This window comes from Podarcis tiliguerta (genome assembly GCF_965153285.1).
Source record: "Podarcis tiliguerta genome assembly, chromosome: 2".
NCBI classification, from domain to species: Eukaryota; Metazoa; Chordata; class Lepidosauria; order Squamata; family Lacertidae; genus Podarcis; species Podarcis tiliguerta.
The window spans coordinates 17292008-17306434 of record NC_139535.1 but is presented as its reverse complement, the minus strand read 5'-3'; the positions used below and the strand labels follow the sequence as shown (position 1 = coordinate 17306434).

At 45.2% G+C, this 14427-nt stretch overlaps 1 protein-coding gene and 1 pseudogene across 2 annotated transcripts; both read right to left on the bottom strand.

The window, feature by feature from the left end:
• Positions 1–467: 467 nt before the first annotated feature.
• LOC310672856 (olfactory receptor 2G6-like) lies at positions 468–1418 on the bottom strand (the record flags this gene model as incomplete). Its single annotated transcript, XM_083430511.1, has 1 exon — positions 468–1418. One exon carries the CDS (start codon positions 1416–1418, stop codon positions 468–470), a length of 951 nt encoding a protein of 316 aa, XP_083286637.1.
• A 7584-nt stretch (positions 1419–9002) lies between these two features.
• LOC310672855 (olfactory receptor 2G6-like) lies at positions 9003–12440 on the bottom strand (annotated as a pseudogene). Its single transcript has 2 exons — positions 12361–12440; positions 9003–9652 (listed from the first exon to the last, which is right to left on the bottom strand). The product of its transcript is annotated as an olfactory receptor 2G6-like (transcript).
• Positions 12441–14427: the final 1987 nt, after the last annotated feature.

Here is a 14427-nt window from a genome sequence, read left to right as displayed (position 1 = left end):
TGGTACCTCGCAAGACGAAAAACTCGCAAGAGTTTTTTTGTTTTTTGAGTTGCTTCGCAAGACGAATTTTCCTATGGGCTTGCTTTGCAAGACGAAAACGTCTTGCACCTTCCGTCAATGCATTCCTATGGGAAACCGTCAATGCATTTCCTATGGGAAACTGTGCTTCGCAAGATGAAAAATTCACAAGACGAAAAAACTCGCGGAACGAATTAATTTCGTCTTGCGAGGCACCACTGTATTGTAATAATCTGCAGTTTTATAAGACTATATATTCATAGTGGATAAGTAAATGAGCAATTAAATGAATTTGGATATGCAGAAATGAAAAAAATTAAGGAACCCCAGAAAGAGGGGGAAGGAAGTCAAATTTTGAAATGTTAAATGGATTGTAAAATTAATCAAATGTATCAATTTGAAAAGTATAAATAAAAAACCTTTTTTAAAAAAGTTGGCAGCCATTCGACTCAAGTTGTTGATTTCCTCATTAGTCTTCCAAGAGCTTTGTGCACCTCTTTGTTCCTCAGAGTGTAGATCAGTGGATTGAGGGTAGTGGTACCAAATGTATAAAAGAGCGACATCATCTTGCCATTCTCCAAGGAGTAGCTGGATGGAGGCTGGACGTAAGTGCAAATGGCTGACCCGTAAAAGAGCGACACCACAATCAAGTGGGAAGCACAGGTGCTGAAGGCCTTCTGCCTGCCTTTGGCTGAGCGGATCCTTAACACAGCAGCTGTTATGTAGCTGTAAGAGGTTATAATGACACTCAGTGGTAACAGAAGATAAACCACACTGGAAGAAAGGAGCTCAGCCTCATTGAGCGTGGTGTCAACACAGGCCAATTTGATTAAGGCTGGCACCTCACAGAAAAAAGTGTCTATTTGGTTATGTCCACACCGTGGAAGCTGAACAGTCAACACTGTCTGCACTAGTGAATTACTGAAGCCACAAAGCCAGGCAAAGGCAGCCATTTTGAAACATACAGAGCGGCTCATAATGGTGGTGTAGCGCAGCGGATGGCAGACGGCAGCATATCGGTCATAGGCCATGACAGGCAAAAGAACACATTCTGTAGAGCCCAGAGCAAGGGAGATGTACAACTCAGCCACACAGCCATCATAGGAGATGGACTTGTTTTTCTTCCAGAAGCTCACCAGCATTCGTGGTCCGACGCTGGTTGTGTAACAGAGGTCAAGGAAGGAGAGGTTGCTGAGGAAGAAATACATGGGGGTGTGGAGATGGGGGTCCAGCCACGACACCACAATGATGGTCGTGTTTCCCAACAGGGTCATCACGTAGCAGATCAGGATAATGGCAAAGAGCAGCATCTCCAAGCGTGGGCGGTCAGCCACTCCCAGTAAGATGAATTCTCCTTCATAAGTCTGATTACCTTCTTCCCACAATGATTTCCTGTACATTGCCTATACAGTCAAAGAAGAATGATGAATAGTAAGAGCTGTTCGAGATAGTAAGAGCTGTTCGACAGTGGAATTTGCTGCCAAGGAGTGTGGTGGCGTCTCCTTCTTTGGAGGTCTTTAAGCAGAGGCTTGACAACCATATGTCAGGAGTGATCTGATGGTGTTTCCTGCTTGGCAGGGGATTGGACTCGATGGCCTTTGTGGTCTCTTCCAACTCTATGATTCTATGATTCTATGAATAGCAGATGGTTAAGAAATGGAAAGGGATGCGGGTGGCGCTGTGGGTTAAACCACAGAGCCTAGGACTTGCCAATCAGAAGGTCGACAGTTCGAATCCCCACGACGGGGTGAGCTCCCGTTGCTTGGTCCCTGCTCCTGCCAACCTAGCAGTTCGAAAGCACGAAGTACAAGTAGATAAATAGGTACCGCTCCGGCGGGAAGGTTTCCGTGTGCTGCTCTGGTTTAGTCATTCTGGCCTCATGACCTGGAAGCTGTACGCCGGCTCCCTCGGCCAATAGAGCGAGATGAGTGCTGCAACCCCAGAGTTGTCCGCAACTGGACCTAACGGTCGGAGGTCCCTTTATCTTTATCTGTACAGAAAGGGTGGTAATTAGCAGTATCCATCCGCTGTCAGAAGGAATTAGTGTAGGTATCCCCAACCTGCAGCCCTCCAGATGTTTTGGCCTACAACTCCCTTGATCCCTCGCTAACAGGACCAGTGGTCAGGGATGATGGGAATTGTAGTCCAAAACATCTGGAGGGCCGAAGGTTGGGGATGCCTGAATTAGTAGGTCAGAGGGCGGGAGGGAGGCCATTTTTGTGATTCTTCCCCAAGTGCCTCCTCTGGAAGGTCCTTCAACCCATCCCTGCTTATGGTCTGGGGACTCATAAGAAAATAAAAAGAGCCTGGTTGGATCAAGACAAAGGTCCATTGTTTTCTTACAGAGCCAACAGGGTGCCAAAGGGAAGCTAGGATGTAGGACCTGAGCACATCAGGTCTCTCCCCTGCTGTGGTTTCGAACTATCCCTCATTCTCCTCGCCTTTCTGAGCATGAAATAATCATTAAAATATGTCATTGAGCTAGGAAAATAAATTAGGGGAGACTTAGCAGTTATAAACACTGACAACTGGGAAACACTGGCCTGCGAGTGCTCCAGTTGGAGAACAGCCTTTACCAAAGGTGTCATGGGCTTTGAAGACATTCGAACTCAGGATGCAAGGGAGAAACATGCTAAGAGGAAGGCATGCTTGGCAAATCTACACTGTGATAAACTCCTGCCCGGAAACCAATGTCCCCACTGTGGAAGGACATGTGGGTCCAGAATTGGCCTCCACAGTCACTTATGGACTCATTGTTAAAACTGTGTTTATGGAAGACACTCTTACTCGGCTACGAGTGATCGCCAAAGAAGACAGTGGGGTAGATGGGGTTTAAAACGAGCAAAGCTCCCGGTGCCCCCCGCCCCGGTTCAAAGCTCCCACAGAATCAATGAAGGAAAGTTACAGGTAGGTAGCTGTGTTGGTCTGCCGTGGTCAAAACAAAATAAAAAAATTCCTTCCCGTAGCACCTTAGAGACCGACTAAGTTAGACCAACGAACCCTATGCCAAAGGATAAATGGACATAAATCTGATATCAGGAATCACAAGACAGAGAAACCAGTAGGAGAACACTTCAATCTCCCAGGACATTCTATACAAGATCTCAAAGTAGCTGTCTTATTAGAAAAGAATTTCAGAAATAGACTGGAAAGAGAAGTTCTTCCATTCTTGAGCAAGGTGATTGAGCGAGTGGTTGCTGAACAACTCCAGGCACGCCTGGAAGAAGCGGACCATTTGGATCCCTTCCAGTAGGGATTCAGGCCTCATCATGGGACTGAAACTGCCTTGGTTGCACTGGTCAATGATCTCTGGCGGGCTAGGGACAAAGGTGAGAGCTGTTTCCTAGTTCTGCTAGATCTCTCAGCGGCTTTTGACACCATCGACCATAACATCCTTCTGGACCGCCTAGAGGGGCTGGGAGCTGGGGGCACTGTTATACAATGGTTCCACTCCTTCCTCCTGGGCCGTGTTCAGAAAGTGATTGTGGGGGATGAGTGTTCAGACCCCTGGGCTCTCACTTGTGGGGTGCCTCAGGGTTCTGTCTTCTCCCCATGCTTTTCAACATCTATATGCAGCCGCTGGGAGAGATCATCAGGGGGTTTGGGCTGGGTGTTCATCAGTATGCGGATGATACCCAGCTCTACCTCTCTTTCAAATCGGAACCAGTGAAGGCAGTGAAGGTCCTGTGTGAGTGTCTGGAGGCAGTTGGAGGATGGATGGCAGCTAACAGATTGAGGTTGAATCCTGACAAGACAGAAGTACTGTTTTTGGGGGACAGGAGGTGGGCAGGTGTGGGGGACTCCCTGGTCCTGAATGGGGTAACTGTGCCCCTGAAGGACCAGGTGCGCAGCTTGGGAGTCATTCTGGACTCGTAGCTGTCCATGGAGGCACAAGTCAATTCTGTGTCCAGGGCAGCTGTTTATCAGCTCCATCTGGTACGCAGGCTGAGACCCTACCTGCCCACGGACTGTCTCGCCAGAGTGGGACATGCTCTGGTTATCTCTCGCTTGGACTACTGCAATGCGCTCTATGTGGGGCTACCTTTGAAGGTGACCCGGAAACTACAACTAATCCAAAATGCGGCAACTAGACTGGTGACTGGGAGCGGCCACCAAGACCATATAACACCGGTCTTGAGAGATCTACACTGGCTCCCAGTACGTTTCCGAGCACAATTCAAAGTGTTGGTGCTGGTGTTGGTGCCAAAGTGTTGGTGCCTCGGTCCAGTATACCTGAAGGAGCATCTCCACCTCCATCGTTCTGCCCGAACACTGAGGTCCAGCGCCGAGGGCCTTCTGGCGGTTCCCTCACTGCGAGAAGCCAAATTACAGGGAACCAGGCAGAGGGCCTTCTCGGTAGTGGCACCCGTCCTCTGGAATGCCCTCCCACCTGATGTCAAAGAGAAAAATAACTACCAAACTTTTAGAAGGCATCTAAAGGCAGCCCTGTTTAGGGAAGCTTTTAATGTTTAATAGATTATTGTATTTTAGTGTTTTGTTGGAAGCCGCCCAGAGTGGCTGGGGAAACCCAGCCAGATGGGTGGGGTATAAATAAATTATTATTATTATTATTATTATTATTATTATTATTATTATTATTATTATTATTTGCTGAATTGCAACTTATTACCAAACTTAAAACCATGGAGAGACCTGGTCTGAATAGAGACATTGGATTCTTATCTCATTATACATGATAAAGCTATTTTTAGCCATCTCACTCCTTGCTTTTTCTTGTAAGACCATTGCAGTCGTTAACAGACGTCAATAGGTTTACCACACCTATCAGCCAATCACTCATTCCCACCCCCACCCTCTCACTATATATATAAGGGTCTGGTGACTTCTCTTTCAGTGTATCTGAAGAAGTGTGCATGCACACGAAAGCTCATATCAATAACTAACTTTGTTAGTCTCTAAGGTGCTACTGGAAGGAATTTTTTGTTTGTTTGTTTGTTTGTTTGTTTCAATGAAGGAAAGGTTAATTAAGCCTTGGGAGGAGGGAGGAAGCAACTGCACCGCCTATACGCTCCTCTTCCTTATAGATTTAAAGCTTCAGCCGCTGTTGCGATACAGCTAGCAAAAGGGAAAGGGAAAAGTACCCGTTTTGTCCCACGCGAGAGTAAAGGCTGGGAGGTAGCGGAGGCAAAAGATGGCGGACGCCAAAAGGCTCGGTAACCAAACGCCGAACAAAAGTAAAAGCGCTCTATGAGCAAAGCGCTCCATGAGGTAAAGCACCCAGCTCTCGCGCGCCCTTCTCTCAGCAAAGTTTTTTTTTTTGGGGGGGGGGGGGAATCGGAATTAAGCTAAGCTGCAAACAACGCGGAAGAGGAGGGAAGGAAACCTCAGGACAAACCTCAGGACAAAAGGCAAAGCGCCCAGAAACCTCTCTCACCTGTGACTCCGTTTTGGCTTGGATAGACTTTGGTCGTCCAGAGGCGAGGGGTGAAGAGCTTTGGCAGAAGAGGCTTCACAGAAGATAGACAGAAAGCCAAGCATGGAGAAGCCGACAGGTGTGGAGAGGTAGAAAGAGGCAGGCACGTGAATAGATAGATAAAGATAGATATGGGGTGTTTGGGAAGAAAGGCTGACTAGATAATGCAAGGAGAGAGATTCAGTGGGCAGGCAATAAGATCAGGGAAAAGGGAGCAGGAGAAAGATGAAGATAGGTCCAGCTACAGCAGTTAGCCTCAAAGATTAAAGAAAAGGGAGAAGGTGGACATTTCTTCTCCTCCCAACTCCTGCCCTGATCAGCTTGTCTATTTCAGCCCAGCATCTTTGCTATTGTGGTTCAGCATTGCATCCCAACTACATGTATCTAGAGACGTCCCACAGCTTAAGCCTACTTCTTAAGAGCCGGGGCTAGGGGAGATACTCGGTTTTATGGGCTTCTTACTGAAGGAGGAAGGGGCATCTCTACCAGCTAGGGGAAGTTGCATGGACATTGCTTCAGTGTCAGAGCCCCAGGGAATCAGAACTCAAGCTGAATAACTAGGGATGAACTACATATTACACAGAGGTAATGAAGCCCTAGAGGCCAATTGTGATCATCCTCAGGAGAGGTGACTATCACTGGCATTGTTTATTCGTTTGCAGAAGCATTCCTAATTATTCTAACTATTATTGTGCCCAATGAGTTTCAAGTTCAGCAGATATGTTTGTTTGTTTTGGCTCTCTTTATGGACTTGCTCTTGGAGGTTGAGTTTTGTCTGGCAGTTGTGCTTTAATGATGAACATACTGTTATGAGATTTGGGGAAAGCATCAGTCTGGATGATAACCTGGGTCCCTTCCAAAACCTTTGGCCATGTATCTGTGAGGTACAATGGGTAAGGAGTATCCTGCCAAACCGGTTCCTTTGTCAAGGTGATGGCCTTGGCTTGCTAAGTACTATGATTTAGCATATCCAAAGAAGTTGCTCTGTGCCTTAGGAACAAATGGGTTGCGTTCCTGTTGTCACCTCACCTGTGTGGTACATAGAAGAACAATGCCCTGAGTTGTGTAAACTGGAGAGAGAGAGACATGTTTTGCTCTGTGTGTTGAACTTTGGGGTTCCTCTGGAAACTAAATGGGGAAGCAAGATCTAGTGGGATGTTAGTGCTGTGAGCTCCTCCATCCTGTGCTCAGGTTATATATATGTGTAAATAAAACCATATATTCTAAAGATACCAGTCTCTGCTGAGCTTCAACTGGAGGTCTGGGTAAAGGCAGGAACCACTGGAATCTCTCACCACTCAAAGACTGCACATAACATTGCATATATAAGGACATAAGAAGATCATGGCAATGACCAGCGCAGCATCCTTCTCTCACAGTGGCCATCCAGACAGGTTATTGTTTATCTTTGTGATCCCACCTTCAATGCTGTTTATACCTGCAAATATTTGGGGTAGACATGCTGCATGTCATATTTCAGTGCACGCCATGTAGCTCCTGCTGAAATCTTGTAACTTTTTATACTGTAAACCTTCCAGTTTATTTTCTGTTTTTGTTGTGTGGTGTAGTGGTTAAGAGTGGTGGACTCGTTATCTGGTGAACCGGGTTCGCGTCTCCCCTCCTCCACATACACCTGCTGGGTGACCTTGGGCCAGTCACACTTTTCTGAAGTCTCTCAGCCCCACTCACCTCACAGAGTGTTTCTTGTGGGGGAGAAAGGGGATTGTGAGCCGCTTTGAGACTCCTTAGGGTAGTGATAAAGCGGGATATCAAATCCAAACTCTTCTCTTCTACCCCTCTAGATGCCAATACTGCAGTATCATTGGGGAAACATTCCAAGACATCAACTGGGTGTGGATGCCCAGGTATAAATCCACCACTAATTTGGAATATGTAGTAATGTTTAATCATAACAAATAAATTAAAGAAAGAAAGAAGTAAACATCTAGCAATTGGGGAAATGTGAAACTTTTTGGATGGCTAGGATTTCAGTAATAAAGATGAACATACACAAATCCTATTTACTGATGTCAAATATACCACTGAAGGTGAGCGAAACTTTACTTCAAAAAATGGGAAGAACTATTCAACTTTTTATGAGCAGGTAAGAAGCCCAGTGGGTGGGACGCGGGTGACGCTGTGGGTAAAACCTCAGTGCCTAGGACTTGCCGATCGCATGGTCGGCGGTTCAAATCCCCGCGGCGGGGTGCGCTCCCGTCGTTCGGTCCCAGCGCCTGCCAACCTAGCAGTTTGAAAGCACCCCCGGGTGCAGGTAGATAAATAGGGACCGCTTACCAGCGGGAAGGTAAACAGCGTTCCATGTGCTGCACTGGCTCACCAGATGCAGCTTGTCACGCTGGCCACATGACCCGGAAGTGTCTTCAGACAGCGCTGGCTCCCGGCCTATAGAGATGAGCGCACAACCCTAGAGTCTGGCAAGACTGGCCCGTACGGGCAGGGGTACCTTTACCTTTAAGAAGCCCAGAGTAGCAGCAAAAACACTCTACCAAAAGGGGTTTAGCATTTCCTAATGGAAAACGTTTTTAACCATGCTGCAATCTAAAATATTGGTTTACAAATTCTAGAGTGTCAAAAGTGGAAGAAGGTGGCCTACCACCTGCAATTAGAGAATACCCACCCCTTGGTGTGCTGTGGCAGTGAAAACCTCTTGACAATAAACAGAAATGTAATCTCTAAAAATATCTATTCAATATAGAGAAAATTTAGGAGCACATCAAGAACATGAGAGCCTACTGGATCAGGTCAGAGGCCCATCTAGTTGTCTCACAGATGCCTGCGGAAAACTAGCAAGTACAAGAGCACTCTATCCTCCCACAATGTCTAGAAACTGGTATTGACAGAGGATGTAGAAAATAGTCATTGTGATTGCATAACTTATGGAATATGCAGAAATGGCGAAACTTACTGGAAAAATAAGAAATCAAGATAACAAACTTTATAAAAGAATGGAAATGGTTTATTTAATAATTACAGACAAATTGTAAACAGATAAAAACATTAGCAGGATTATTGTAATAATCTGCAGTTTTATAAGACTATATATTCACAGTAGATAATTAAATGAGCAAATTAAGTGAATTTGGAAATGCAGAAATGAAAAAATTTAAGGAACCGCAGAAAGAGGGGGAAGGAAGTCAAATTTTGAAATGTTAAATGCATTGTAAAATTAATGAAATGTATCAATTTGAAAAGTATAAATAAAAAACTTTTTTTTAAAAAAGTGGGCAGCCATTTGACTCAAGTTGTTGATTTCCTCATTATTCTTCCAAGAGCTTTGTGCATGTCTTTTCTTAAGTTGTGGGTAAACATATCAGACGACACAGCGATTCTTCAAACAGCTCTTGCTTATTCACAGGCCAGAACAGAACTGGGCTGAAGGGTTCAGCCAACCTGCTTATATAGAGCTCAACTACAAAGCAACAGTAACAACTTTCTGTAACTATCCAATCACTGAACTATCCTTATTTGCATATGCGGACCTGAGTGAAAACTATCTACAGTATCCCACTGCTGGCCCAGCGTGAGAACTTCAGTACATAAGATCTTTGTTGCTCAGAGTGTAGATCAGTGGATTGAGCGTAGTGGTGCCAGATGTATAAAAGAGCGACATCATCTTGCCATGCTCCCTGGAATAGCTGGATGGAGGCTGGACGTAACTGCAAATGGCTGACCCATAAAAGAACGACACCACAATCAAGTGGGAAGCACAGGTGCTGAAGGCCTTCTGCCTGCATTTGGCTAAGTGGACCCTTAACACAGCAGCTGTTATGTAGCTGTAAGAGGTTATAATGACACTCAGTGGTAACAGAAGATAAACCGCACTGGAAGAAAGGAGCTCAGTCTCATTGAATGTGGTGTCAACACAAGCCAATTTGATTAAGGCTGGTGCCTATTCGGTTATGTCCACACTGTGGAAGCTGAACAGTCAACACTGTCTGCACTAGTGAATTACTGAAGCCACAAAGCCAGGCAAAGGCAGCCATTTTGAAACATACAGAGTGGCTCATAATGGTGGTGTAACGCAGCAGATGGCAGACGGCAGCATATCGGTCATAGGCCATGACAGGCAAAAGAACACATTCTGTGGAGCCCAGAGCAAGGGAGATGTACAACTCAGCCACACAGCCACCATAGGAGATGGACTTGTTTTTCTTCCAGAAGCTCACCAGCAGTAGCTGTCTTATTACAAAAGAATTTCAGAAATAGACTGGAAAGAGAAGTTGAATTGCAACTTATTACCAAACTTAAAACCATGGAGAAACCTGGTCTGAATAGAGACATTGGATTCTTGTCTCATTATACATGACAAAGCTATTTTTAGCCATCTCACCCCTTGCTTTTTCCTGTAAGACCATTGAAGTCGTTAACAGTCGTCAGCAGGTTTACTACACCTATCAGCCGATCACCCATTCCCACCACCCTTCTGAGTAATACCCCTCCCCACCCTCTCACTATATATAAGGGTCTGGTGTCTTTTGTTTCAGTGTATCTGAAGAAGTGTGCATGCACACAAAAGCTCGTACCAATAGCTAGTTTAGTTGGTCTCTAAGGTGCTACTGGAAGGAATTTTTTCTTTTTGTTTCAATGAAGGAAAGGTTAATTAGGCCTTGGGAGGAGGGAGGAAGCAACAGCCCTTGTTATACACCCACCGCCTACACACTCCTCTTCTGTTATGTACTGAGCTGAATCCTAGAACAATAGGATCCAAAATGCAGCAGTCAGATTGGTCCACAGGAGCCACCCAATCCAGATCCAGGTGAAAGTGAATCAACGACCTGATTGGCCTGCAGGAGCAGCCAATCAGGCTCCTGGGAGAAGTGAATCCGCAACCTGATTGGCCTACAGGAGCAGCCCGGAATTAGCCAATCACGCAGGGCCCATTGTGTAAATAATGTATATATAGCTAGACGTTTTGGGGGAAAATTTCATTCATTGCTACTATGAGCTGAAAAAAGAGCATGAAATTCACACTCGACTCCGAGTATATTTCATCTTCCTTATAGATTTAAAGCTTCTGCCGCTGTTGCGATACAGCTAGCACAAGGGAAAGGGAAAAGAACCCATGTTTTGTCCCACGCGAGAGTAAAGGCTGGGAGGTAGGGGAGGCAAAAGATGGCGGACGCCAAAAGGCTCGGTAACCAAACGCCAAACAAATGTAAAAATAAAATAAGGGGGGAGGGGAGTAAAGCGTAGAAATTTAACTCAGGAGGAAGGGAAATGCAGCGGTAAATGGGGGTGGGGGATCCTGGGAGGGAGGAAAGCAAAGCGCTCTATGAGGTAAAACACCCAGCTCTCTCACGCCCTTCTCTCAGCAAAGTTTAAGGGGGGGGGGTCAGAATTAAGCAAAGCCTGCAGGCACAGCCAATCAGGCTTCTGGAGGAGTTGAATCCGCAACCTGATTGGCCTACAGAAGCAGCCCAGAATTAGCCAATCACGCAGGGCCCATTGTGTAAATAATGTATATATACACATATTTCATTCATTGCTACTATGAGCTAAATAAAGAGCATGAAATTCCCATACGACTCTGAGTATATTTCACACACCATACATTTAAACCACTATAATACCACAGCAGATGGCACTGTGGTCTATACAACAGAGTCTACGGCTTGCAGATCAGAAGGTTGATGGTTAGAATCCCCATGATGGGGTGAGCTCCCATTCCTCTGTCCCTGTTCCTGCCAACCTAGCAGTTCGAAAGCACGTCAAAGTGCAAGTAGATAAATAGGTCCTGCTCCGGAGGGAGGGTAAACGGTGTTTCCGTGCCCTGCTCTGGTTCGCCAGAAGTGGCTTAGTTATGCTGGCCACATGATCTGGAAGCTGTACACCGGCTCCCTTGGCCAATAAAGCCCGATGAGCGTCACAACCCCAGAGTCGTCCGTGACTGGACCTAACAGTCAGGGGCCCCTTTACCTTTAATACCACTTTACACAGCCCTGGCTTCCCCAAATAATGCTGGGCGCTGTAGCTTAAGTAGGGTTGCCGTATTTCAACACTGCCCCTTTTTTTGCCAAATCTTAAAAAAAATGAAAATCGCCAAAATCTACACTACCAACATGGGGTGCCGCAAATCAGATCCCCTTCCCCCTTCCCAAAAGCAGCAGCTCAAAGCACCTTATGAACTATGAAAACAAGCATTAAAAATAACAGAAAACAATAATAATAATAATAATAATAATAATAATAATAATAATAATAATAATTTATTTATTTTATTTATTTTATTTCTACCCCGCCCATCTGGCTGGATTGCCACCAATAGTCGCCAAACCAAAAAGCAGCATCAAAGAAGAAGAACGTAAAGGGTCCAAATGAAGAATCAATAAACTTACAGTTAATAACTTTGCTGAACTTGCAACACAAGTTCCACAACTTGGGCACAATTATAGCAGTTTGGGACTGCATGTCCTAATAGGGAGCCTGCCTCTAATTGTTCAGCTTGAAGTTTGATTCCCTGAGGCTCCGTGATGTGCAGGAAACTGCCTTGCATTGTCCATTAGATTCTGGAGGCGCAGCAACAACAGCCCCTTCTTCAGTAAGATCCCATAAAGCCAGCTCCATTCCCCTCCAATGCCCTGCAAGATGTACGCTTATGCTGTGGGAGGTCTCTAGGTACTTGTAGTTGGGGTGCAATTCTCAGCCAGAATAGCAACGATGCTGGGGTGAAGTAGACAAGCTGCGGGGAGAGGGAAGATCCAGCCTCTCCCTTTTATTTAATCTTTGAGGCTCTACAGTGATCTTTCCAACCTTTCTGACAGTCTATATTCGTATCTATTTCCATTCTCCTGATCTTACTCTCCCCCTTTCCCACCACAAACACACACACAAAGAGTGGACGCTTCCTCCCATCTAACTTCTAACTGCATTCAGCTCCTTTCACTCACCTCTTTTTTCTGTCACAAGTAAACACATCAACATTTAATTCATTATAGTCTATAATCCTTGGACTCTTTCCTGGCAACATAGTATTTCCTTTCTTCACATTCCACATCTATCATCCATCTTTCTGCCTGCCTGCCTGCCTCTCTGTACCTCTCCACACCTGTCTGCTTCTCTTTGCTTGACTTTCTCCTTCCATGCTGCCAGCCTCTCCCTCAAGTCAACTTCTGCCACAGCCTGTGATCTCTGGCCATAGCTTCTGGACCATAAAAGCCTATCCAGAGTGCATCTGTTGATGGGAGCGAAGTCCCGAGACAAGCTGACTGCTCTGGTTTACTACAAGTAGCAGGACAGATACCAGAGCAACGGATTCATCCCTGGAATAGAAGCAAAAGTTGTATCCTTAGTCCTCACACGAGAGAAGAACTGGAAGAAGAAGGGAAGGCGATTGTTACGAAGACAGAAGTGAGGTTAGGAAGGGGCCGACCCAGCAAAAGAACAATAACTTTATACTAGAGTACCGATATACGTGAGATGAAAAGGGGAGGTGAGATTAAGTGGCGTTTAGTTTATGTCTTTCGATCTATGGGAAGCAGCCTTTTCCTTCATGCAGAGGTGAGTACTGTAATTTGCTTCATTTACTCCTGCCGGAAGTTTCCAGTCCTTGTGGTTTTGCAAAATTTTGTGCCAACAGGCCTTTGCAGCTGCCTCCCCAGAAACACTCTTTAATGCATATTTGTTCTGATTTGCCCTCATGGTGCAGGATAAATCCAATCCTAATTCACTGTTGGGGAGACACGGATGGCGCTGTGGGTTAAACTACCGATCAGAAAGTCGGTGGTTCGGATCCCCGAGACGGGATGAGCTCCCGTTGCTCGGTCCCTGCTCCTGCTAACATAGCAGTTTGTCGAAGTGCAAGTAGATAAATAGGTACCGCTCCGGTGGGAAGGTAAACGGCGTTTCCTTGCGCTGCTCTGGTTCGCCAGAAGCGGCTTAGTCATGCTGGCCACATGCCCCGGAAGCTGTACGCCGGCTCCCTCGGCCAATAAAGCGAGATGAGTGTCGCAACCCCAGAGTCGGACACGACTGGGCTAATGGTCAGGGGTCCCTTTAATTCACTGTTACTGTGTCAATAAAATGTTGCAGAAGACACATGCAATAACACACCCATCTAGATGTGTCCTCGGTTGGTATTTCTTTCTGAGCTCCCCCACCCCACAACTTCCTTATACATTCCTTGTTTGAAGTTGCTCTATTCCTTGACTGTATTCTTTCCATTTGTCTTTTTCTGCACCTCTTTCAGTTCTACAGAACTGTGGAAGAGTCGGAAACCAGAGCAAAACACAGTTTTCAGTATTTATTATTATTGTTGAATTTGTATACTGCCCTTCATCCAAAGATCACAACATAAGAACACAAAATGAGAATACAAAATACCTAAGAAACCAAAAACACCTACCAAAAACACACATTTAAAAAGCCATAACAAAACCCAAATAAGCCCATAGGAAGTCCATGGGTTGAAAACATGGCATATTAATCCATGTCATATTACTTTGAGATTTTTTATAGGAAGTGATTCACTGATTAAATCATCATTATCACCATGCTCCTTTATTTTCAGTCCCTTTCCTAATAATTACTGACACTGAATTCTTTTGTCTCTTTCTTTTTATTCATTACAGCACACTGCTATAATAAGTGAGCTTTCTGATATGGCCCCAGGATGTATTGGGGAAACCTTGGGAGCCCACAGCCCCATTCAGACAGCGTTGGCATGTTTGTGAAATTCAAACCCCTTTGCCCTGGTATGCATCACTTTAGCCTTATGCTGAATTTCACTTGCTCTCCTGTTGCCTGTTTAGACAATTTTGGTTTTGGAGCTCTTCAGAATCTGAGATTTTACTATGATGAATAGTTTACTGTCATTATTAGAAAACCTGACTAGTTTAAATTGCACCCTTGACTTGCTGATGAATCATTTAAGTAAAAGTAGTGTCACACACACACAATTTTATATTTTAGAATATTCATTTAAACAACTTTAAAATATCAGTGACTTCCCTTCTTCT